This window comes from Denticeps clupeoides, chromosome 10, assembly GCF_900700375.1.
Source record: "Denticeps clupeoides chromosome 10, fDenClu1.1, whole genome shotgun sequence".
In the NCBI taxonomy this organism is placed as follows: domain Eukaryota; kingdom Metazoa; phylum Chordata; class Actinopteri; order Clupeiformes; family Denticipitidae; genus Denticeps; species Denticeps clupeoides.
In genome coordinates, this window is record NC_041716.1 from 7,770,700 (window position 1) to 7,795,436 (window position 24,737).

At 41.9% G+C, this 24,737-nt stretch overlaps 1 protein-coding gene across 2 annotated transcripts in view; it reads right to left on the reverse strand.

Moving 5' to 3' along the window:
• Positions 1 to 24,343, reverse strand: part of nphp4 (nephronophthisis 4) — a 73,892-nt gene extending 49,549 nt beyond the window's left edge. The window contains exons 1-4 of one of the 2 annotated variants that reach the window (XM_028993452.1): positions 24,277 to 24,343; positions 17,229 to 17,403; positions 14,074 to 14,200; positions 397 to 585 (exon numbers count right to left, since the gene is read on the reverse strand). In XM_028993452.1, coding sequence (XP_028849285.1) covers positions 397 to 585; positions 14,074 to 14,151 — 267 coding nt within the window. In that variant the 5' untranslated portion in view covers positions 14,152 to 14,200; positions 17,229 to 17,403; positions 24,277 to 24,343. Of the gene's footprint in view, positions 1 to 396; positions 586 to 13,158; positions 13,212 to 14,073; positions 14,201 to 17,228; positions 17,404 to 24,276 lie in introns of those variants that run through there. The other variant, XM_028993453.1, reaches the window with a different exon arrangement.
• Between the last annotated feature and the right edge of the window lie 394 nt (positions 24,344 to 24,737).

A 24,737-nucleotide genomic window follows, 5' to 3' on the forward strand; every position in this document is an offset into this window, starting at 1 on the left:
TTTAAAAAATATCAGAGAACCAGTCATGCATCAAAGGCAAGTTTCTGCCTAAAGAACACACCTAAGGATCTAATTTATGGCTGAATCAGAAACAGATTTTTGATTCAAATATTAGTGCATGTCCAGTTGATCAGGACTTTTAGTTCAAAACTGATTTATTTTGAACTCATGGCCCACATTGAACTGAAACCCAAAGACTGGGTATTCATTTTTAAATTCATAGCGATATATACTTTGAGTAAATAGGATTATGCCAGTAAATTCTAACTTGAAAGACACAATGATGAAGGCTTATACCCAATTTTTTGGTGTTTCCCAATTACTCATCCCCCCCATTATGAACTTTTTTTTAAACAATTTTTGGAAGGGGAATTACATAAAATCTGGTGACCTTACCTCAGTGTCAATTTGGCCTTTGTTTGGAACAGTGTAACACATGACATCATAAGGATTGGGCACTGGGCCACCAAGCAGCTGCAAATGCACCTCTTCGCTGGCAGAGCTGCTGGAGCCAGAGAAGGGGCACCAGACAGCCCAGCGGAGACACTGCATGAAGGCTGTTCTAGATGTTGATGTCACTGTGCCCTGTTTAAAAAAAAAAAATTAATGCAGCAGTCAAAAATTGTAAAAAGAATGTTTAAAATATGTTAACGTCAAAGAGAACCAAAATTTCTACATATAAAAAAAAAATGGTTCTGAGACGATAGTATAGAGATTTCTGTAACTCTACATGTAAATGATTGATTTAACAATTATTTATTCATTCATTCATTCGTTCATTCCCCTTTTCCTCCCAAAGCACCAGAGTAAAAAATATTAGAAATATAGCTGGAGCTGCACCATAGCAGTCCAACATGTTAATTCCAACACATAAAAGTTCATTTAATTTTGAGTGTTGGAGGAGTGTTCATCTATCCAGCATAAAATGGACAATAGCATTCAATCAAAGTCCTTTTTTTATTATTTAGATTTCTAAAAGAAAAACTCCATGGGAAACAAAAGGAAAATTGCTGATTATATCATCCCCTTGAGACAGGGCATTATGGTGAATCGATAAATAAGCCAGTCAGCCATGAACTGAGGCAATTAATCACAGGTGGTGGAGCTAAGGGGGGATTCAGTACAGTACAGATAAGGCCTTAATGCCTAAAGTCTGTAATGCATTTTTTTGTGCTGTGTATATTTTGTGGACCAGTGAATGCCTGTTTATGGATGAGAAATGCATCCTACTTGCTCAGCAGGATGGCAGATTCATGAGAACATGACATAACCAAGTCCAGGGTCTCAGAGAGAGTAATTACCAGCCATTGTTTAAGGTGTAATGCAGCTGTGCCATCACAAAAACTTTATTAGCTCATCGATATTGAGAACTAAGTACAAATACTGTTACTCTACAGAACATTAAAACACACACACACACACATACAACCTCTCTATCATAGAGTCCTATCACAGCCTGTATGTGATCTGGCAGTATACAGTGTGTCAGGTTCTGACTGACGAACCGCAGTTGACCTCCGATTGTTTGGGTGGTGCTGAAATTTGACATCTAAGCTTTGATGTAAGGTCTTCCTGCTGCAACTCACAAAAATACCCAGCCACAGCCACCCTGTGGTCACAACCCACTGCAGAGGTACTACAACATGCAGAACACAAGCTTTTTACTAGTGGCTGCATCCAGATTTACAAACTTGGTCACAAGATTTTCATTATTCTTTGGAAAACCTAACTGAACAAAGTCCAAGACTCGATTCTTTAATGTAGAGGTCATGGATCCCTGAACACCTCCTTTTGTGCTGGACTGTGGCAAGCAAGTAAAAGGTATTTTACTAATCGCAGTTTCCCCCCACTGGAAATAAAAGATGGAAGAGTGATGAGAACTGTATCCTCCTACTATTATTGTTGAGAGGAATTGTCTGTCCCCGGTTTTTGTGAATTCACAAACACGTTTGTGAACAGGAAAATAAATAGTTTAGCATTACAGTATTTTCAGCACTGGAAGCAATGAGCCAGAAAAAAAATTCAATCACTGTTACATTCCTCTAAAGACGACCACTCCCCCCAAACCACAATGTATATTTGTGCTCTGCATTTGCAGAAATTAATAACCAGGTTTTCTACATGGTGCCCAGAGATGAGTAATGAAAAAACATATTTCCTCTGAGGCTTTAAGAAATTGAATCAACAAAAAATATTGAACTGATTACTACACAAGATTCATTCTGTTAAGACGGATTTAATTGATTTCACTACCTTAAGACATTTTGTAATTAAAATGTTACTTCACAAAAACTGAAAAACAAAAATAAATTCAAAATATTTAGATAATATATGTGGTTCAAATTAATGGCTCACATCAAGTGAATGCTACTAAAGGGTTAAGAATGGTCTTCAATATTATCTTAAATAACCAGGATCTACAAATTAGAGTGGTAGTAGCCTAGTGGACCCAGGTTCAAATCCCACTTACTACCATTGTGTCCCTGAGCAATACACTTAACCCTAAATTAAGTTTACTGATTGTAAGTCAATCTGGATAAGGGTGTCTGATAAATGCTGTAAATGTAGTGAAATTGTAGAAAGATTTTAAAATGAAAATTAAATCATTTCCACATGCACAGTGTGTGATCAACTGTTGTGATCATATTGGTCACTTGTTAGCATGGCTGATAATAAACGACAAAAAGCTAGAGCATTGGAAAAAATGAAGGAGGGCATGTGGTCTGGTGAGTGCACATACACCCATCATGCGGACTCAGTCTGAAGATCTGAGGTTGCTGACTGCCTGAATATACTGAATGACCTGAATATACTGAATATACTCTTACTCCCAATCAAAAGATCAAAAATTGAAACAAAAAACGTACAGCATGTTGGTACAACCAAATACAAGTTTGACTTTTTTTTGTAAGCAGTTTAACATAAGACAAGACAATTCTTTATAAGTCCCACAAGTGGGAAATTTACATAGTCACGGCAGAAAGTGGACAGTAAAATTAATAATTCCACATGTTTGACAACTGTTCCACAGAGTAAGTCTTGTGGTAACTTTAGTAATAAATGTTCTTATAAGGAGGCATGGACAAAAAGGGCGTCCCCAGAGGTAGTCCACGATTTAATTATAAATTAAATCAAATTAAAGCAAGTTTGTTTCAGTGTTATTGTTATCAGTGTAGGGACCCTAGATTTTAATGCAGATATTCAACGTACTCAGAAGAAAGACCTTTAGGAAATTTTATTGTACACAAGTTCCAAAACTATTACAAACAACATGAAGTAAAGGGAGGAACGTTTCATTCACACTCATTCATACAGTTATCTTGATAAAGGTTAGGATGCGAGATTTTGCCTTTATCAGATGATCAAGTACAAATTTAAGGAGCAGGCTATGATTTTTTATAATGCAGCTCAGCTTCACTAGTACCACGGAAGCAGACGTATGCAATGAACAGTCAATGCTAACATACTACGCACAATCTGACACGTGTTCACTGTCTGATGGATGATTACACACTAAGCCATACAAAGGTTCTACTTCATAGGTGATAAGGCTGGCTCTTGTGCTGATGATCTCTCATGTCGACTCGTGATGGCAGGGTGTCGTGGTGGCTGAAGGTTAAAGTTGGTCTTATTTTATTTTGTTCTCCAGAAGTTCTGCTGGAAACCCTGGACGAACTTTGCCCAAGTCTCCCGGAGAGAGAGAGAGAGGTCTTGGATTTTATGGTCCATTTGTTCTTATCTTTAGATTAACAGAGAGATCTCAGTAATCCTTAGAGTGGTCATCTTGCCCTGGTCTGTGTGGGTTATCTTTGGAGGGATGTTAATGGACTGTGGAATGCTGTACCATCTCTGTTCCCCTACATGCGTTTTAAAAATCAGTATTTACATAAATATATTAGTGAATGTCTGTATACATAGAATATTATTAAGTGTACATATATACAGAGTGGAGATGCACGTAAGAAATATTGAAATGGTGTAATGGGCGCATATGTTGTAGCGCCTGACAGCCGTTGGCAGGAAAGACCTTCTGAATCTCTCAGGCCCACATTGTGGGTGCCGCAGCCTTCCACTGAAGGAGTTGCTCAGTGCTGTCAGGTGTTAGCCACCATTCTCCTGTCACTCACCACCTCCACTAGGTCCAGAGGGCATCCTAGAACAGAGCTGGCCCTCCGGATCAGCCTGTTCAGTCTCTTTCTGTCCCCAGCAGAGATGCTACCACCCCAACAGACCACATCATAAAAGAAGGCTGAGGCCACCACAGAGTCATAAAAGCATCCGGGTAATGTTCAACTGAACGGTTGAACCCTGGATATAAAGGGTTAATAACTACGTAGCAACGTACTTTACCACTTTCCTCTGTTCTGTTTAGCCTTTGCCTCCGCGCTTGCCATCTCTTCGGTTTAAACAGACTTTGCTCTGATCTGGGGAGAGTGAAGCTGAATTTCTAACACTTATAAACTGACTGAAAAAATGCAGGGCAAGTATACATTTTTTTATATAAAATCCTTCAGTAATCCTGTCGAGTATTACAAGCTTCAAAACCATTTCTGCTGAGGTCCTCTGAAATCCCTTAAGATCAGGTTTTAGATTTACTGGACTTGAACAGACGTTTCTACATAATGTCGTGACACTGTACTCAATGTGGCACTGCAGGACAAACATCTCAATTAACTGCAACACCAGACTTGAGTTTCACAGCGTGTCACGGAGTGAGCCGTGACACTCCCAGAGTACGCAGGTGGCCTTCTGCCGGCACGATTAAATCTTGGCTGCTTGTTACAGTTGGGGTGTCACGTCTAGGTGTTTTGGTTTGTTTCTTGAATGGGAATATGGGGGATACCATCTCTGGTGGGGTGTTTGAATTTGGTGTAGGTTTGCTTTTTTTTGTGTGTGTTTAGCATATTCAAAATATTTTGTGGTGTGTATTTTTGTTTTCTGTGTCTATGATTTTGTAGGTTTAATTTATATATTGCTTTTTTGAATGTTGAGTTTGATCCAGGAGGAGGGGCTACAGGTGAGGTTACCCTGTATTAGACCTGAGGGGAGACTGGACGGAGACAGTGCTGCCAGAGACATAATCTTGTTGCTACTCAATATAGCAGGACCAGGACCAGACATGAAATCAGTGTTTCATGTCTTGTGTTTTCTGTAGTTTTTCCTATTTTCGTGTTTGATTTATGTTTGTAGCATACTTCTGTTTTATCACTGTTTTTCTAAATCACTATTGATATGGCCACTCTTTTGACTCTGCTGCCAGACATCTTGCCACACAGCATGTTAAGTGATTGATTTTGACTGATGAGATGCATTAGGGAGTGGCCCATCTGACCAACATTATGAGTTTCATTTATTTAAAAGCATGGATGACTGTATATGTAGTGAAAATACATTGAAAACCTTTTTTTTTTTTTTTTTCCACAAAAAGTAGTCACATCCATTTTTGCCACAAACTTCTTCTGTGTGGCCAGTGTTAAGTTATGTAGTTTTTACTTCTTTAAATTAAAAATGTATTCTTAACTTGTTAAAAACTCACCCAAAATAGTTCACCCAAAATGTCCCATATCCCCAGGCTGTATCTTACAATAGCTCTTATAATTTTGAATTTGTATGTCCCAAATGAAAAGCTATCATCACATGGACATCCTTTACTTTGCATCATGTGTGATGACAAAATGTGTCTTTGTTTTCCAAAATTAAATTGAGATTCACTCATGCAGAAGTCCAACCAATTACAAAATGCTCACAGCACCAACCCACCCCCATCATTACACTGTTTATGACATAGTTGTCTGTGAAATGTTTAATCTATTACTTTTAACAACTTATAAAGGCTTTTAAAACATTAAAACAGTAGCCTTTGGGCTTTGTGTGTAATGATGCATGCAACTGAATGCGTGTTCACTACATCGTTGCGAAAAACACAGAGTCCATTGCTAATGCCCAAGTGATCCTAAGCAGCAAGCAGTTCTTCCAGCTATCAACATAAACTATGTTTGACCAGTGAAGAGCGCTAAGACTTGCTGTGATTTCATTCCCCCATCACTCCAAATAAAAAAACTTTTGCAGCTTGTGTGAAACTAAACATTTGCTCAGTGCTCTGCAGTTCGGTTTGAACTCATGCAGAATGCTTTGAAAGGGTCTGGGACATATCCAAAGCAAAGTGAGTGGGTGGATGAAACAGTTTAGGTTTTCCTGCCATTTCAGGTAAGCGCAAACCTTTCAGACCCTGTGGTGGACGTGCATTCAATTTCTGGATAATAGCTTTGCTGTGGAACAGTGGTTCAAGGAAATAAATAAATAAACCGTGCCTGCAGAAGTCAGACACAAAAATGTACCAGGAACCGTACAATAAAATGATTTGTATGTCACTTGCAAGGGTGATTTGCACATTTGTGTTTTTGTTGATAAACAAGGCCTAAAAACCCCAAAAGAGCACACAGCACCATTTCTTCTTTTCTCTGGAGACATCTTGTAATTAAGGTCTGATTGAAGAATCAAGAGTGCATGGACTACAGCTAGAGTTGCTGAAAAAAAAAAAAAGGGAGTCATGAGATGATGGCCACCAGAGGGCATCACCACTATGGGACTGCGGAGGGGGGTGACAGCTATAATGGGTGTCATCTGTGTTTCCTTGCTTGCCTACTCCTTTGTGTGAGCCATCAGCCCCTTTTCCTGAAGTGGATGCCTGTCCTCTCACGCCTGCGTTCGATTGACCATTGTGCAGCAAGACGCCTACACATGCATCAATGACTCTCTGGCTGTCACTGGTCTCAATCTCCAGGGAGATAACTTTGGTAAAGTAATGCACCCGAAGCCATATTTTTCGTGGGTTTGAACACGGAAAGGATCACAATACTCCCACAAGCGTAAAAGCGATGTAAAATTCACTGTTAATGACAACAGGGCAGATCTGCATGAAGAAAAACTGCTGCAAGCCAATAAGAGAGCAGCTCTAGGTCACCTGATGTCCAGTTTAAGCAGTTCTGTAAACCTCATTTAGCCATTTAACCCAGCGAATGGAACTTATAATGAAGCTGGCACCTTGTCAAAAGGTTTAGAATCATTTTGCATGGTTTAAAAATACTTTTGAGTATGTTTTGAATTGCACATAGGAACCTACAATGAACGAATCAGAATAAGAGATCTGAAGTCAATATTTATAGGTAACCCAATAGGTAATTCCTTTGACATACAGCAGTTATTATAGTAATTTAAGTTAAATTTGAAAGAAGAAGCTAAGTAATTACACACTTTTACTCATCTTTTTGTAGACTAGGTAATTACATGATTTGCATTAAGAGCGTGAGGTGAATGGGTGGGGGGGTGTGACCACTAATCACCACTATCTTGGCACTCTAGCGGGTTACTGAAACAATTACAAAACCCAGCAAGAGAAACAAATCTGCAGTCTGAAGGCTTTCTTATATGATACAATAAGCCCTGAAAAAGCATCTTCAAGCAGAAAAAGAAACTAATCAAAGCCAGAAGAGGCTACGCTGCAGTACAGCAAAAGTTCCCTGACAGTGCAAAAGTATCCACTCAAATATCCAAAGTTTATTCAAAAGCAGAGCAATGTCTGCATATTAACTGCCATCCATTTTTTTTGCTTTATTAGTCACCCAAAAGTGAAACGCACATGCTCTGATGCTCCGTATTGCAACACATATATAATCATGGTGGTCAAAATGAAATGAAAGGACTTTTCAGTCTAGCCTCCCTGAATAGCAGCACCATGAAAGGCGGGATGAAAGAAAAGGTGACCTTTTCAAAGAAAAGCAGCGCTGCATTCATGAGTCAGTCCATTAAAACATGTTCATCGCATGTGTAACTTTATGTGTAGGTTACTTTATCGCCAGAATGTGATGACTGAACCGGGCTTTCTCCCAGCAGGGTGTTACAGTCTTCACATTCACAAGCAGTGGGTCATAAACGCGCCCCATTCTGAATCAATAAAATGGATTGGACACCACAGGAAAATAATCACATAGGCAATTAAGCCAGCAGTATGGTACCTATGAAGTAATTTATTTATTAAAAATCTGAATTTAAATGGATTTCCTTCAAAAGTTGTAAAAATGTGAATAAATAATAATTACCACTAGAATAATAATAGAAATACTGTATTTATGAATAATAATAATAATTGTTATAACACAATATCTTGGAGCTGCTTATGTTAGACAGACACGAAAGAAAGTCCGGCCTGACAGATTCAGGTGGGTGAGCGTGTGCCGGGCAGACGGCCGAATTCTGCGCCCTGTCAGGCCTTACCTTTCACTTGGCAGCAGCACTCCTGAGGGCCAGAGCACATGGCATCTATTAAACACACAAACATAGCCAGCACAGCCAAAACGCCCCCAACGCCAGTCAGGAGAAGGATGGCGGCGCTGGCACGCGCTGACAGGCAGAACGCTCACTCCAGGCCCATCTGGGAGATTGATGCACTTCGCAGTGGGGGAAGCTGACATTCATTTTAATTAGGAAGGCATTGTCTCCCTGCCATAGTCTCACTTCTTTATGCAAACCTCAGAGAGTGCATGAGGGTGAGAGAGCGCATATGAGACAGAAAGAGGAGGAAACCCCAGGGACAAGTGACCTCACCCATCAACTAAATATGTCTTCAAAACTACTGGAGATGTTAATTTGTACGTATGATATTTGATTAACATTTAATTAACATTTGTATGACATTTTCTACCACATCAAAACAAAAACTAATAAATGTTTACGCTAGACAGGATCCCACCTTTTGTCATGCATCATCTACCCATGAGGAAATGACTGGGGGAAGATTGTTAAATAAAATAATAATAATTAAATAAGCTTTCGGATAGAAACATTCATTTTTTTTGTTTGTTTTTTTTTTACACCCAATTAAAACAAACCTCATTAAAATAAAAAGTCAATGCACACATTAGTTCGCACAAACCCCCCCCCCCAAAAAAAAGCACTGCGCATCCATAACCTGTCTACATGATTGAAGCCCAATTAAATTCCAAGCAAGCGTCTCCCAGAAAATAAACCTCCGTCCTCCCTTACAAAGCAGATGCGGTGCCACAGGCTCTACTTCGCTCTTCCTCCCTTCGTTCTTCCTCGCTTTCAGCGCAAATCAGCATTATCCTTTAGCCATCGCCACAATTAAAAACAAAAAGAACTGGCATTAAGGGGAAACGGATGCGTGCCCAAGAGGAAAATGTAAAGCCGAACAGTGATGGTGGTCGTGATTACTGAACCAAAACCAAGAACAGAACAACGAGCTGAAAGATCCTGATGCACCAAATCCAAGGAATTGGACCACCTGTTTCAAACCAGCACACCTGTATGGAAGCTTGGGGGCATATAAATATTCAATATTCCCAGTACCATAATAAAAAGCAGGTGTTTTGATGTCCGGATAAAGCAAAGCCTATATTCAAATTTCACTGTGTGCACTGTGTGCTGTGCTGCTGTGTATCACATGTGACAATCATTTCACTTATCTCTTATTAATGAGACTTAGGCTTTGAACAAAGCTGAATGTGTAAATGTGTAAAAAAAAAATTTTTAAAAATGCAGATTAGTCAAAGTGGATGTAACAACTGACTAAAAAAAAAAAAATCATCACCACTGTCAGGATTTTATTTCACACTAAAAGATGTACTGAAAATGCCACACATAATGGCCTTCAGTGACATGGCATAGGAGCCATAATCATGATGTGACTCACGCGTCCCTCCAACGGATCAGTTAATGTGGCAAGGAGCACAAAGCGTGCAGTGACAGGCTTCATGCATCAGCCAATAAGATTACACGCTGACTATGGGTTTTTAAAGTTTCAGACACAACCTAAAAAGGCTATGACTGAGCAACTGAGGGCTTAATGGGGGGGTAAAAAAAAGAAAGAAAAACCTTGCCATGAGGCTGGTGTCTAAATCAGTCTGGAGGAATCAGAAAGGTCATTCATTAATAGATTCACTTCCTGGGCCATGACATGGCATAATCAGGGATGTCAGTCAATATGGCATCGGGGGGGGAGAGAGGAAGACTCATTACCATAGCAGCTTTCATACCATCTGACAGGAAAACCAGAGCTGTGTATATCAGCCCAACCCCTTTGACCACCGTCTGTAGCTGGCGCCACTTTAATTAAAGGGTTTGGGAAGACGGGCTGACGAAACAAATGACACCCCGCACTGTGCCCAGCAGCCTCCCCTCCCTCCCGACTGCCATTTTCATCTTGGTCTCTGACCTGAAAAATCAGTGGCCATCACCACATCACTCGCCTTGGATGGACGCAGCTGTCAAGCCCCCCCGACAAATTGTTTACTGCCGCCGCGGACAGCGGAGCGTGGCTGGGGAAGCAGGTCGGCCTTGGATTCAACCTCCAGCATGGGAGAGGCATCATGCAGTTAAGTTACGTGGCACTCTTTCGAGGGACAACAATCGAGTTTAAGGGCTACAGGAGGATCTTAAGGGCTAGTCATAAAGAATAAGTAAGGAGGAAGTGCGCAGGCAGTTTATCTTGAGAGGAGGTGCTCTCTGAGTCTTAAGGAGGTTTCTGAAGACGGAGAAGGAAATCCCTTGCCCTGGGTGGCCCTTGCCGGCTCGTTCCACCAGCGGGGAACTACGAGTGAGAACAGTCTGGATGGAGTGTGCCTTGTGTGTAGGGGTGGCAGAGCTGAGGAGAGCAGAGAGCAGGTAGGAACATGAGCCTGGATGAGAGCAGTAAGATAGCTGGGAGCAGACCAGACTTTGTGGAGACCTGAACTTAATTCGGGCCACCTTGGGCAGCGTGTTCAGTTCTCATTTTCTTGAAATTGACCAGGAGACAGATGCAAAGCAGTCAGAGGAGGACTGCTAGATGGGGTGAGGAATGAAGGGGCTAATCTTTGTCCATGTATATTGTGATTGATCGAATGTTTGGCTGGGATTAACAGAAGCTCAGGCGTAGAGAAGTTCAGTTGTTGGCCAAGATAGGGTCATCATCTGGCAGAAAGGACAAGTGTGACGGAGTGTCCTCGGCATAGAAATGGTAGAACAGGCCGTGAGAGGTAGGTCAAGGTCCAGAGAAACAATGCAACGATGAATACATCATCATCGTCATCATCATCATCATTATACACCCCTATGAATGTATTGTGTTATAATATGGCAGTTCAATTCACAGCCACTGATGCAGAACCAGAACCGATTAATGGCTGGGAAATTTGGTGCAGACAGGACGCCATCAGGAAGGGCCTAACTGCTGCCAATACACTTCGTTTTCACATTATGTACTGGTTCTAAAATGGAAGGCTCATATTTACTCTCTCTTAAGAAATTACACGTTCAGTGTTGCGCCTTGAACAGGGATCCCAGGATCAGTTCACAGGCTGCCCTGTTTGAAAGAGAATTTGTTGACCAACAGGATTCTATACTGATACAGGGTCCTTGAATTTTCACGGCCAAAGATGTTAACTGATTAAAATCGCCTGACTGACTAGTCAACCGTGGCGGTTAAAGTGAGCATCGACTCAAGTCAGATGGGAGGTTCGTTTGGAATAATTTGAGATGGCGACTATGTGGGATGAATCAGATCCATGTGAAACACCAGGGCTTTTGAACAACATTGCCAAGAACTGGTGCCGATACTGAGGGTTAACTGAGTAGGTTATATATATATATATATATAGAGGACTTGACACACTTATCGGACTCTGGCAAGTCATACGAGACATTTTTTTGAAAGGTTGTTAACAGTAGTAAATAAGCTTGCTTAAAACATTTTCACTGCTATTACACAAGCCATGTGAATGTGATGTGTTAACATGCATTGAACTGCACAAGTCAGTGACCTGCCAGTTCTCCCCATTCAAAGAGTTTGTCAATGAGAGGCCTAAATGTTTTCATAATCGGATCAAACAAATTGTTCTCCCTGCCACTGGCATGACAGTGTTTGACAAGGCTAGCGGCTTGACGAAAGTACAGAGGGGCCGTCAGCTGGCAGCACACGTGTTGGAAGGGGAGCTTGTTAGTCTTGGCTTTTTCAGGCCTGGCGTGGGTGTTTATTTATGCATTTAGAGGGAGACGAAAAAGCATCAGTTACCTTCCAGTAGCAAGGGTGAAAAATGCATTACATTTTTTTTTTCCCCAAATGCGCCACATGAACACAGAGGATAAATAAATTACAAAATAGTGAAGGAGGATATAAAGCGATTGGAGGAACAGTTTTTAAATATGAGTGACAGCTCCAAGCAACACACACATAATTAGCACACACACACACACACAAAAGACCTCTGACCTGCAGATTTTCATTTGTGTCCTAGAGCAACATAGCATTTAAATTAATGGGTGAATTCATAGTGCAAAGGATTTAGTCTGATTTAGTCTGGACTACCCACCTAAAACAAATGGCACAAAAGAGCCAAAAGCAGTTTTCACCTCTTTCACCCTCAAAAATAGCCTCTCGCTTGTACCTATTCCAGTGTACAGTTCACTAAAAACACATTAGAGAAATAATTAGGCTTGGTCACGACATTTAAAAACACATCAACCTTAAGAGGGGCCAACTGGAACCCATTCGAATTCAGGCTTGCTGCAAGGACTCGTTTTTGGAGCCAAACAGCTCCATCTAGTGGCCAAAATTTTTTCGGCTTCATGTGCAGGAATGAGGGACGAGGCCCATTGAGAAAAGCGCTAAAGTTCATCTCCCTAGAGAGAGAGAGAGTGAGAGAGAGAAAGTGCCCAGCACAGATGAGGGTGAATCCCTGAGTGCATGTGTCTCAAAGTAAAATATCACAAAGTAAATATTAATTACTTTTAGTCATAGGCATAAAAACAAGATTCACTCAAGTAAAAGGAACCATGAAACATAAGAGAACAATTAAGCGGTTCTTGCATTCATCTCCGCCCATTGCTTAGACTTAAAACAGTGCCACCCTGCAGAAATGACAGCTTTTGCTTTAAATAACAGTGTCGCTTCAAATATAAAGTGGACCACCTGCTAGAGAGGACAATAAAAGCCATACATATTTCTGGATTTTCAGCATTTCATGTCAAACTCCTACTGTCTTCGAGGAGCTAATAATTTCCAACTCAGTCAGCATGCATTAAATAGACAGGCTAAATCTGCACTTAGGCTACCCTATTATTCAATAAATACATCACACTTCAAGAAAGCGGTAGAATGCTTACTGATGTGTGTGAAGTGTGACTGGCCGTAACACTGTCCTTTCAGCTGTCAGCTTCTGCCAAGAGACGACTGAAGCATTTTGTTAAGATTCAGACGGACACGCATCCGTGCCACCGTGGACGTTCTTCAACTACAACGCAGAAGATATAGATTTTTTTTTTTTTTTTTCCACCATCCCAGGAAGTCAAGAAGCAAGGACGGACAGACTGACTAAGCATTAGGTGACAAACTTGCAGTGGAGTGCTATTGATGAAACTGGGACATTTCAAACCACGCCAGTGTGAATATTACAGAAGGGGTCACTAACAGGGTCACTAACTAACTTTATGGCCTATATTAATGCAAAATGCACATGCAGGCACACACACAGTGGAGAAAGTCCCATGCCTCCTTGCAGGGTCACTCTGGATGTTGAAGTGACCTCGCTGCAGTGTAAACACACAGACGCTCTTCCTCCCTCTCTTCTCCTTCTATGGCACATCCCTCCATCTGTGGAGCCCAAACTAGGTCCCAACTGCAGTATTGACCGAAGAAGATAAGGGCGGCCGAGCAGAGACCCACATTCCTGCCGCCTGATTGGTTGAGGTGGACCGGGGAGAAATCCTGAGGGGTTTGCGAGGCCCAAGCGCGAGTACTGAACTGCGGGAGCAGATGAGGTGAAACTCAGGCTGAATGAATCCTAATTGGATCTGGGCTCTATGGCGGTATATTCTGTTCCCCCTCCCCTCTGTTTCTACACCCCCAGCCCCCCCTCTTTTCCATACAACGAGTTTATTTACTGAGGCTTTCTGGACACAGATCCCTGTTTAATTTCCTTGGGGAGAAGCAGCGTGCTGCCGGAACGTCTCCCAGAGGTGCACGGGTGTAGTGGTCCAGGCATCGTGACGCCTCAATCACACATCTCTTCCAACACTTACCTTCAAATCTGTACCCATCGGGGCAGAGAAGACATACTCGAGCTGGAAGACGATTGCCAGAGCTGGGTGTCTTGGCATCTTCAGGTCTAGACTGCTGCGCAGGGCCAAGACGTTTGTGGATGACAAGCTACAGAGAATAAAAGAAAAAAAAAATTATATATGAGGGAAAATAATGAGAGTCTCCATAGAGTGAAGTTTTTAAGTTCCACTATTTAAATAAAACTTTTAAAAAGCCATAATTCAGAGGTCAGTGACATGGCATCCATGTTAAACAGAAGGAAAGACCTCCAGCGACCTCCCCTTAATCACCTCTTAAACAAGACATAAATGATAAGCAGAGGCTTCAGCCCAGATCCAGAGTTATTATCCATTATCTGAAGGAGGGCACAATGAAGTGAGATTCTATGTTATACTTCACTGTCAATTTACTCCTCCTCCCCCTTCATCTGCCCACACTAATTTCATTCCCAGTTTACATGTTCATTCCTCTTTGTTCCCAGTTCATCTGTACTGAGCAGTCACTTCACACACACACACTGCTCTGCTTTCCAGTGGTTGGAACAGCCCACCCTCCTAGCTCACCTTGGTTGTGCTTGAGTGTTTGTAGCCGTTGTGTTGGGAAGGTAGGTGGACCTATAAAAGTAACCAAGAAGTAGAAGTGCAAAGTAGGTTTTGGTAATAAAGCGGCTCGGGAGTTTATATGGGACCTCCAGAACAGGTTGCCATTCTCTAAACCAATTTACTGTAAACTGGGCTTCACACTCACAATCAGTGGCCTGTGGTGGCCTAGAGGTTAAGGAGGCGGCCCCACAATCAGAAAGTTGCCGGTTCGAATACCGGTCTGCCAAGGTGCCACTGAACCGTCCCCACACACTGCTCCCAGAGGGCCTGTCATGGCTGCCTACTGCTCACCAAGGGTGATGGATTAAATGCAGAGGACACAATTCGTTGTGTGCACCGTGTTGTTGTGCACCACAGGGTGGTAGTAGCCTAATGGCTAACACACTCGCCTATGAACCAGAAGACCCAGGTTCAAATCCCACTTACTACCATTGTGTCCCAGAGCAAGACACTTAACCCTAAGTTGCTCCAGGGGGGGACTGTCCCTGTAGCTACTGATTGTAAGTTGCTTGTAAGAAGCCCAGTTTACAGTAAATGGGTTTAGAGAATGCCAACCTGTTCTGGAGAGTGAAGGGAAGGTGCCATTTAGACTTTATTACAAAAAACCTACTTTGCACTTCTACTTCTTGGTTACTTTTATAGGATAAGGGTGTCTGATAAATGCTGTAAATGTAAATGTAATGTACATGGTGACAATCACTTCACTTTCACTCAATTGACCTGCACTTTTTTTCCTTTTGGTTTGGTTCAAATTCTGATCTCTCACTTCCTCATAATGCTTTTTTCACAAAAAAAAGCTGCAGCTAAAAGTATTTAAAAAATAAATTTCATTAAGAGACATGGGCAGCTGTCCTGTTTTCCTCTGTTCTATCAGCTTTACTGGATACTGGGGACCAGTGTGCTGTACAGAAACGCACACACACACACACACACACACACACCTCTAAAAGGGGTCAGGAGGGCGAGCAGCTTTCAATCACAGGAAACCCCCAGGAGAGCAAATCTGAGGAATGTTTCTGCACGGCACGGCAGAGAAACGACGTGTTTACTTCCCACCAGCTGCATAATTACAACCTACGCACCGCTATTCATAACGGGCCCGTTAAAATGCTTTCATACCCACGGGGAAGCAAAAATTATTATTTGCCAGGCCATTTTTTTAGCTGCACAACTGATGCAGTCTTGATGATGCAGGTACATGCATGGTAGTTGGAAAGGGAACTGTGCGTAACCGGTCACAAACGCTAGCATTACCAATTAGAATGAGACAGAACCAATTTATAATAAAGGACCTTAACCAGAGTTCAATCGCAAACTGACTTTTTTTACCAACAAGGCAAACACACGTACGCACATGTACAGGGTGGTAGTAGCCTAGTGGGTAACACACTCGCCTATGAACCAGAAGACCCAGGTTCAAATCCCACTTACTACCATTGTGTCCCTAAGCAAGACACTTAGCCCTGAGTGTCTCCAGGGGGACTGTCCCTGTAACTACTGATAAATGCTGTAAATGTACGCCATGACAAGAATAATTACTACTAACCACATTATAGCAAACCAGTAGTGAAACACACACACACACACACACCAGTTTTTTTCAGTGTGAACTTCCAGGTCACATCCCACAAGCGTATGCATCTGTCAACCCTATTGTACTTCAAGTGAGCTACACAGCTCTGCTTTCACAGAAGATGTGCACACTGAAAAACTGTCTAGGGATGACTTCAGCAGCGGCCGTGGGAGTGTTTCAGAGTCTAGGGGGAGTTGGAATAAAACAGTGGCAAAAAAAATACTAAACAAACAAGACTCCGTATGCTTGGAGAAAATATAAATGTGAGCCATTTGGATAAAATATAGGAGAGTGTGAGGCCTGCAATATGGATGCTTTGACAGCCTCAAAAAGGTTCCAAAGAGACCAATTCCCATTCCACCGATGGCTTACAAATACATTTCACATTTTGGAAGCATAGTTCAGCAAAAAAATTTAAAAAAAAACAGGGTTTCTACAAGCCTCAGCCGCTTGAGTTTGTTAATTTGTACTTTGACTTTTTTTTTTTTTTTTAAATAAGTCACAACTCTGTTCTCACTCTTGATTTGTTCACGCCTTTACACTTGACTGTGTTCTTGTTACTTGACTGTGATCTCATACAAGCACAAATCAATCTTCCTGCTCAGGGCTTTGATCATACATCCGTCGGAATGGCCGCGCCCTCTCACCCACTCCACATTTTCTCCCCATAAAATGTGTTTACTGAATAATGGAGAAGAGCAAACTTAAGTTTTAAAAAGGGGGAAAGAGAAGAATCATGTATTATCAAAGCGTATCAATTAAAAATACTTTATTGAAACAACTTTGGTTTCATTTCAAATTTCAATTTGGGGGGGGGGGGGGGGGTTAGTAGTAGCAGTATATAACTGAGTTAAGTCCTTTTGAGAACCACAGAATAGTCAAGCAATAAAATGTCTCCTTAACCGCATACTGTGTTTAGTGTGGCAGGGGAGTGGGGGGCAGTTGGTTTGGGGCCAGGCACCTGATCCTGTCTGTGGAGGTTTGCCTGAAGCTGGCACTGCGACCTCGACCCCAGCCGGCTCGGGCTCTAGCACAACCACCTGGGGTCGCTCCAGAAAGGTCCAGCCATTGTGTGCTCCCACATGCAGTCGCCTCTCTTGGATCACCACCGCACTCCCATCCAAGCCCCAGTTCTGCTGAGGAAAGACAAATAGGCACAGTGAGATTTTCATTTTCTCCTGGTTTCATGAAGCCCACAACGCAGTTCTTTCAGATACACATGCAGTTGAACTCTGAGATCAAGAGGTCTCAATAGCAAGAACTTTCAATGGATTTCTGTCCAAAACTGTTTTTTTTTTTTTTTTGGTATGAACTTGTTATTCATACATTAACTCACAGAGTGGTGCTAAACTGATAGAATTGGTTCATCATGGGCAACTATCCATACATCACTGTTCAAGAGTGATTCATAAACAGAGATATAAAGCTGTTAGGTCTGCAGCCACGTCCATGCCAAAGCACCTGCTGTTTCAGACTTCCTACTTGCCAGGCAACAAACAGTCAGACATTATTAATGGCAGCATTAGCGTGAATCTGTAACCTCGGCTCTGAAAACTAGCGCCATGTCTTTTGACGCTTTTCTCTGTTCTCCCTCTCCCTGCCTTCGCTTGCATCCTCCCACACCCACGGCTTCCAATTAGCATAGCAATTGTGCATCGGATTTTTACATGCAGTCACAGAGGCCACGTGTGAACATCCTACTTACAGCGCCGATCGCGTGCGACTCCGGGCACGTCTGAAGTGTTCCTTCAAGTGGACAAATAGTGACGTTCTGCGCTTGCCTGTGCTTAATAGACAACCGTAAAGATGGCAAGGCAGTGGGCGGGAGGCCAACGTGAAAAGTCTCACCTTTTATTACTCACAAGGACTTCACGCTAGAGACACATTAAAGTTGCCACCAAGGAAAGTTGGACAATTGTTTTTTCAAGGCCACAGAAAAGTGGAAACGGATTAATTTTTCACGTGGCCCTTCTGGCAATAAACAAAATGAAGCAATTCCTTGGCCCTTAATGGGAATAAAATAGCCTTAATTAATCAGTAAAAGCCCACTGTATTCTCATTCACTGATGTCTGAAAAGCATAAACAAGTGAGACAAAACGAAACCGGATTGTATGTGAAACGGCCATTGTGCGTGCGTGCTCCGTAACAAAAGAATGACAAAGCGGCAATTTGGGATTTATGACTCCCATTTCGGTACTCAATGAGGACTCTTGGGCCCAGGGAGAATGCAAATAAATAAATAAATAAATAAATAAAACGTAGGAATCACTATGCCAATTATGCAAGATGTAATGGCAATTCAACTGGCGGTGCAACAAACTTAATGGCACACATAATGGCATGGCCTGAATTTAGAGCCGCGCGGCGCCTTTCACATTCACGGCACAGTGCCAGTGCCACCGATTGCGCTCAATTTAGCTCCCACAGAGGAACGTTAAATCGTGACCCCGCGCCTCTCCTTTGGTCGGTGGAGTGACAGTGGCCGACGTCATTTAGATCCCAATTATGATTTTTGTCTCCCCTCAGCTCCAGCATTCGCGACCCGGCGAGTAGATGACGGGAGTTGCTATTGTCGTACGTGACAGCAGGGCTGTTGTGAAGTGGCTGTCAGTGAGCGCTCGCCTATCTGCAGGCCGACAAGCCTATCTGCTAAAGAGCCTCTAATTTTTATTCCTTTTTTTTTTTTTTTTTTATATACAAACGCCTTTGTGAATTTCTCCTTTCTCGCAATCGTTCTCGCTGTTACCCTCCCCGCTATCTGATGTGTTCCTGTCTCAGCCTTTCTTGGTTCTTTTCTCTCTAAATCGCTCTCCATCTTCCTCTCGTGTCTTTTTCTTTTTTTCCAGGTTTTCTCTATGCAGCCTTTTGACGTTCTCTTTTGCTCTACACCTCTCTCCGGTGCTGCTGATGCTTCCACCACCATCACAGATTTGTTGCCTGCACCATGAAATATGAATATTTTAGAGGTAAGGAGCTTAAAGGGAACAATGCAATGGCCTGAAGTTAAATTATCCTCCGTTTCCGAGCATCAGAGTGGAGAACCCATCTGAATGATGAACAACGGCGTCGTCTTTCTCTCACTTTTATGCCTTTTTTTTGCTGAGCTGGGGGGTGGAATCACACACCATTTAGCAGGACAGCCATGGGGGAAGAGGACAGCTAAGGCTCCCCCACGAGCGCCAAAGAAAGATGCCATCAGAGGAGGGGGGAAAATAGTGAGCAAATACAATGATCAGGCAGTAGGGGAGAGGGAGAGGAAGTGTCTGAGCCGTTGAAATATCAGGGAACGATTGTTGAGCAGCACTATCAAATGGAGCAAAATGCCACATTAAATGAGGTGCTGCTACTGTGATGAGCATGCATGGGAAGGACCGTCTTTGCATGTTGGCACACTCATCACCTTTCTTTTGATCATTCCACTTTTGATGTCTTTACCACCCTCCCCTCAACCAAAATATCTAGAGGAAAAGTAAAAAAAAAAAAAAAAAAAAAGTGGTGAATGATATTAGTTTTGTACTCTTCATTCATCAAAGATACATAACATCTTTACTTCTCCGGATATGGCAAAAGAAATGGCATCCATAAATGTTTATTTTTGCTATGAACATTATAATATGATCAAAAAAATAAATCAATAAAGTACAAACATTACAACATAGGGCAATCTATCTGCATGTCTGGTTTGATAGCGGATGTGATCCCAAGATTAATTTAGCAGAGATTTCTGGAAACAGAAATCCTGGTCGATTTGCTTTGTTTTTTTTTTTTCTTTCATTTATCAAATAAAAAAAAGTTTGTTTTGTGGGTGAGGACACCCAAGGAAAAAGGACTGGGTGGGTGGGTTCTTGTTAGCATCTGTTTATTAAAATCTGAAGACATACTTCATGAAACATTGGCAAACTACTACGTCTGTTATTGTGCTTTGAGAACAGTGCTCATTATTTTAGTGAAATAAGTCACAGGTAACACAGACACCGTATTCAATAAAGATTTTAAAAGGTCCCCTATTATGACTTATATTTATATTCCGGTCTCTTTCCTAAATTCAGCCACTTTTAGTCAGTCCCACAATGAGATCTCTTAGCCATTTCGGTGTTTGTAGCTTTAAATCAAATGAAGAGGAGAGAGGTGGGATGAGGAGGAGAGGGGACTACAGAAGTTGAGGGGACATTTGCGAAAATTACGTCATCAACAATACTGGGGTAGTGGTGGGCTTGCGGTTAAGGAAGCAGCCCTGTAGGAAAGGACTGGGAAATTCTCTGGGCGGGCAAACCATGAGAAAGGGGAGGTAACCTTTACCCTTATGACAACATAAGGGGAGACATTCCAGATCAGACCATCGTACACAAGATCCACCCTCTGAATTCCCCTAGACAAGCTATGGGAACTCTTGTTAATGTTAAATAATCTCACGAAGTGAAATTTTCACAATAGGGCACATTTAAGTGATCTTAAGTGGCAGCAATCTGACAACGGACTTCAGGTTATGTGGAAATTGTCCACAGGCAAAGTCTTTAAAAAAAAATAAATGCTTAGTTTTGTTCATTAATTCTTTATGCTGACATCCTATCATTTCTCTCCATGTAATTACCTCAAGAACACTGCGACTTCGGCATGTAAATCCTGCACTGTACACGAGGAACAGATTTTGGTCTTGTTGAATTGGACAGATATTGCAGTTATTTAATGCACCAGCATTTGACAAACATCCTCTTTGCATGCAGCATATGTACATACTTTTCATCAAGCACAAGCGTTTCCAGGTTTTATGTACAGGGAGGTTTAACAACAGTTTGCACTGCAAATTTGACCAAATCACAACCCATCCCCACCAAATAAGCAAAGAGCCTGCCACCTCATCACAGGTCTATAACATGAACGATTTGCTGTCGCTGATCTGAACAAATTTCCCACCATTCAGCTTACAAAAAGTCGGAATGAAATATTGGCAGGGCAAAATTGATTTTTTTTTTGTTTGTTTCAGCAGAGACTAATAACAGTTGAATTGACAAGTGTGGGAAGGTCATTTAAACCAAATCCAGACATAATAACACAAACAAGAAAAAGATCTTGGGGCTGGGGCAGGTCACAGCACCATTCAGTTCCCAAAAATGAACAAAATTGGTTCCTGAAGGTTATTTCACTGGACCGATGATGAAGTGATTAAAACGCACGCCAAAAATGCCTGCTTCGTCTTCACAGTAAATGCTTCACATTACACAGTCTAATTGAGCATTTATGAACCAAATGTGCCATTCAATTAAATTCTACAGAGAAATCAGTGTTCTTCTTTAGACCAAAGATGGTTATTAATGGCATTGACTTTCTGTCCTGCTGCAGAATAAATTTGGGCCGAATCATCTGATGGTACTGCATGATTGATAAGCATCTGTCTGTATTTCTCTGCATCAAGGACACCATTAATCCTGACCAAATCTCCAAATCCAGCTGAGGAAAAGCAGCCCCAAAATTGCAAGGAACCTCCACCATGCAGCCTTCACTGTTGCCTGCAGACTCGTTATCCAGGCATTTAATGAACAAACTGACTTCTGCCTTCTTTTCTGTGCCCCATTTCCTAAAGTCTTGTGTGTACAGTTGATTGGTCTTGTTTCCCAGTCAGAGGTATGGTTTCTGCCAGTTCTGAGCTTGCTTGACATCTTCCGAAAAAAGCTTGATGTGTTTTTCATCCACTGCACCAGTCTCCTTGGCTGAAAACTGTCTACCATCCTAAAAAGTTTACCAGAAAGGTAAAGGTGTTACGGTTCATTCACTTAAGTCAAAGTGAAATTTAATGGCATCTCACCACATACAAGCACACAGAGAGGTGAGATTGCGACGCTTTGAGGATTCACAGTGTGCAAAAATAACAGTGCAAATGGAAATGGAAAAAAAAACACCCAACAACTTGACAATAACCACTGAATAAAAACCACCGTGAATAAACGCATGAACGCAAACTGAGCGCACTGATGAAAGTAAGCACTGATGCATTAGGGGTGATGGACTGAGTGCTGGTTAAACTGTTGCAGCCCACGCTGTACACACTTCCCCTCATGCTACCCTGACTCATCCACAGGAAATGTAAAGGAACCATCATTAGCATGTTCTTCTCTGCATCCTACTCAGCTGCTCCAGAAATGTATTTGAACTGACAACTTCTCACCTTGATAAATTGCACTGCTCCATTCTGGTTCAAAATCTCCTATAACAAAAGACCTCAGTGCAGAACCACACGGTGCTTAAAAATAACTTCCACCCTTCTTTTTTCCCCTTTGTGTCTTTGTTTCCCCTCCTCTCAAATTATGCAGTTTCCTTAAACTTTATTCATAGTGGGAACGTGTCCAGGTTCCAAGGAAGTAAAACACCTGGCTTGAGCTCATCCTGACCAACCGGCAATTTGTGTTTCAGTAGTTTGTCAAATGAAATTGCCACTAAGTTATTTTTTTAAATCATTTTTATGTAATTATTGATCTTAGATTTAGTTACTGTTGGGAAGATTAAAACCTTTTTATTGCTTTACTACTGTCTAAACCTGTTGCACTGTACTGTGTAATATATAATGTATATAATGTGTGTAATATATTATGGAAATTCATTTCCATTATGATACAATCACGAGTCGATACAAACTACTACAGAAACTCTCGTTTTCCCTCTTACAATGAGTCATTATGGCATGATTGAGTTTTTCCCACAAACATGACATCTGTTCTTACCATGTGCTTCAAATGCTTGCCAGCACACTGAGACTTGAAAGATTATACTCCTTCAGTAAGTAATTGGTTTTTGTATTACTATTTATTTTTTTTTAGCCCAACCGTGTTACGGTTGGATACATTCTTACTACAACTGTGTCCCTGAGCAACACACTTAACACTCTGCTGAACCTGTAATAAGTAATATGCCACGCTGGATAAGGCTTCTAATATCTTGCTGTGGTGAAAGGAGTGTATGTAATGTGAAGAGAAGCTTCATTCCTAAAAAAAGAAATGGTCAGAATGGGAAGCTTTGCGGATGTAAATGGTGTCTGCCAATGTGATCCATTTGCTGAAGCGAACTATTTATACGCTGATAGTAGGCAGCATAAATTATCATTTGAGGAGAAGTGTATTTTTGGTAATTCGCTCTAGGTTCTCGCCACCCCCCCTTCCAATTGCCCAGCCAGTCTCACCAGTGCCGAGTGAGAGCAGCAGGTAAGGCGTCAGCATCACCTCAAAGATAGACTGATGACAGAATATCAAGCATCACCCTTCCAAAGGTTACAGGCTCACTCGGGGACCAATTAAAAGTTCCCGTCACATCCTATCAGCCGCACATTATCACCTCACACTTGAGACCGATGCGATGACGTCAAGCACGTGCCACCTCGCCATGCGGCGTGATCGTTCTTCCTATGACAGCGTGTCTCTCGCTTGCGCCCCCACACGCCCATGTGGACAGAGGATGGGCTGTGACTGCCTAATGATGATATTTTTTGTCTGTGTTTCCAGCTGTTTATGCACACAAAAAAAATAAATAAAATCACCACAGTCTGATCCAAAACTGTCATGGACGTCAGAAGAGTTGCGACAATGCTCTGCGAGACATTTCCCCCTTCGCTTGAAATGATTGTGTTAATTGTTTGCGATTATCAAGGGAGACCAACTCCAGTTATGTGGAGCCCAGCTGGACACTTGAAAAGGCCATTTTTTGCAGTAAAAGACAAGAATTTAATGGGATATTGATTTCTCAAGGATTTAAAATGCCCTAACTGAGCCTTCGAAATCCCAAATTAATTTCCTCCAATGAGGGTGGATATTATTTGTTGCGCGGGCAGCTTTATTACATTGTTTAAACGGAACCTTAGAGAGCACACTTGCGCTCGCTAATTGGAAGTAAGTCACATGGGCATTTTGTCCATGTTGTGTGGAATGAACGTGCATATCTAAATGGAAGCAATTAACTAAATGAGAATGAAAAAAAGAATAATTCTTTCTTCTTCTTCGTGCAGGCAGGTGTGCTCCCTCACCCACGCAAAATTCGCGAAGCTCGTCGGCTTATTAGCGTCGACGCTCATCGGAGGAGCCCACCGACAAAGCTCCTTAGCAAGAGCCCCGCGATGCCACACAACTGTTAGGAGAAAGAGCAAGGGAGGAGGTGACTGTCAGGACCATGATATCAATTCTTATCTCCTCCTCCGCTATCCATCACAGCACTCAGGAGCTGAATGGAGACGGCAAAAAAGAAATAAAAAAAAAAAAAATTGCACAGCGTAAATAATTATAAAGGCATGAATGAGTCTGTCAAACAGCGTTAAAGCCACCCGCTCCTTCTTTTGAATGTGAAAAGAAAATGACAGGGGGATACTGCAATAATCTCCACTATCTCGGGTGAAAACTACAACAGCTGATAAGGATATTTAGGTCAAATACAAAAGGGCAAAAACAGAGTTCATGCATGTAAAAAATATGCAGTGTGTTATTGTATCTT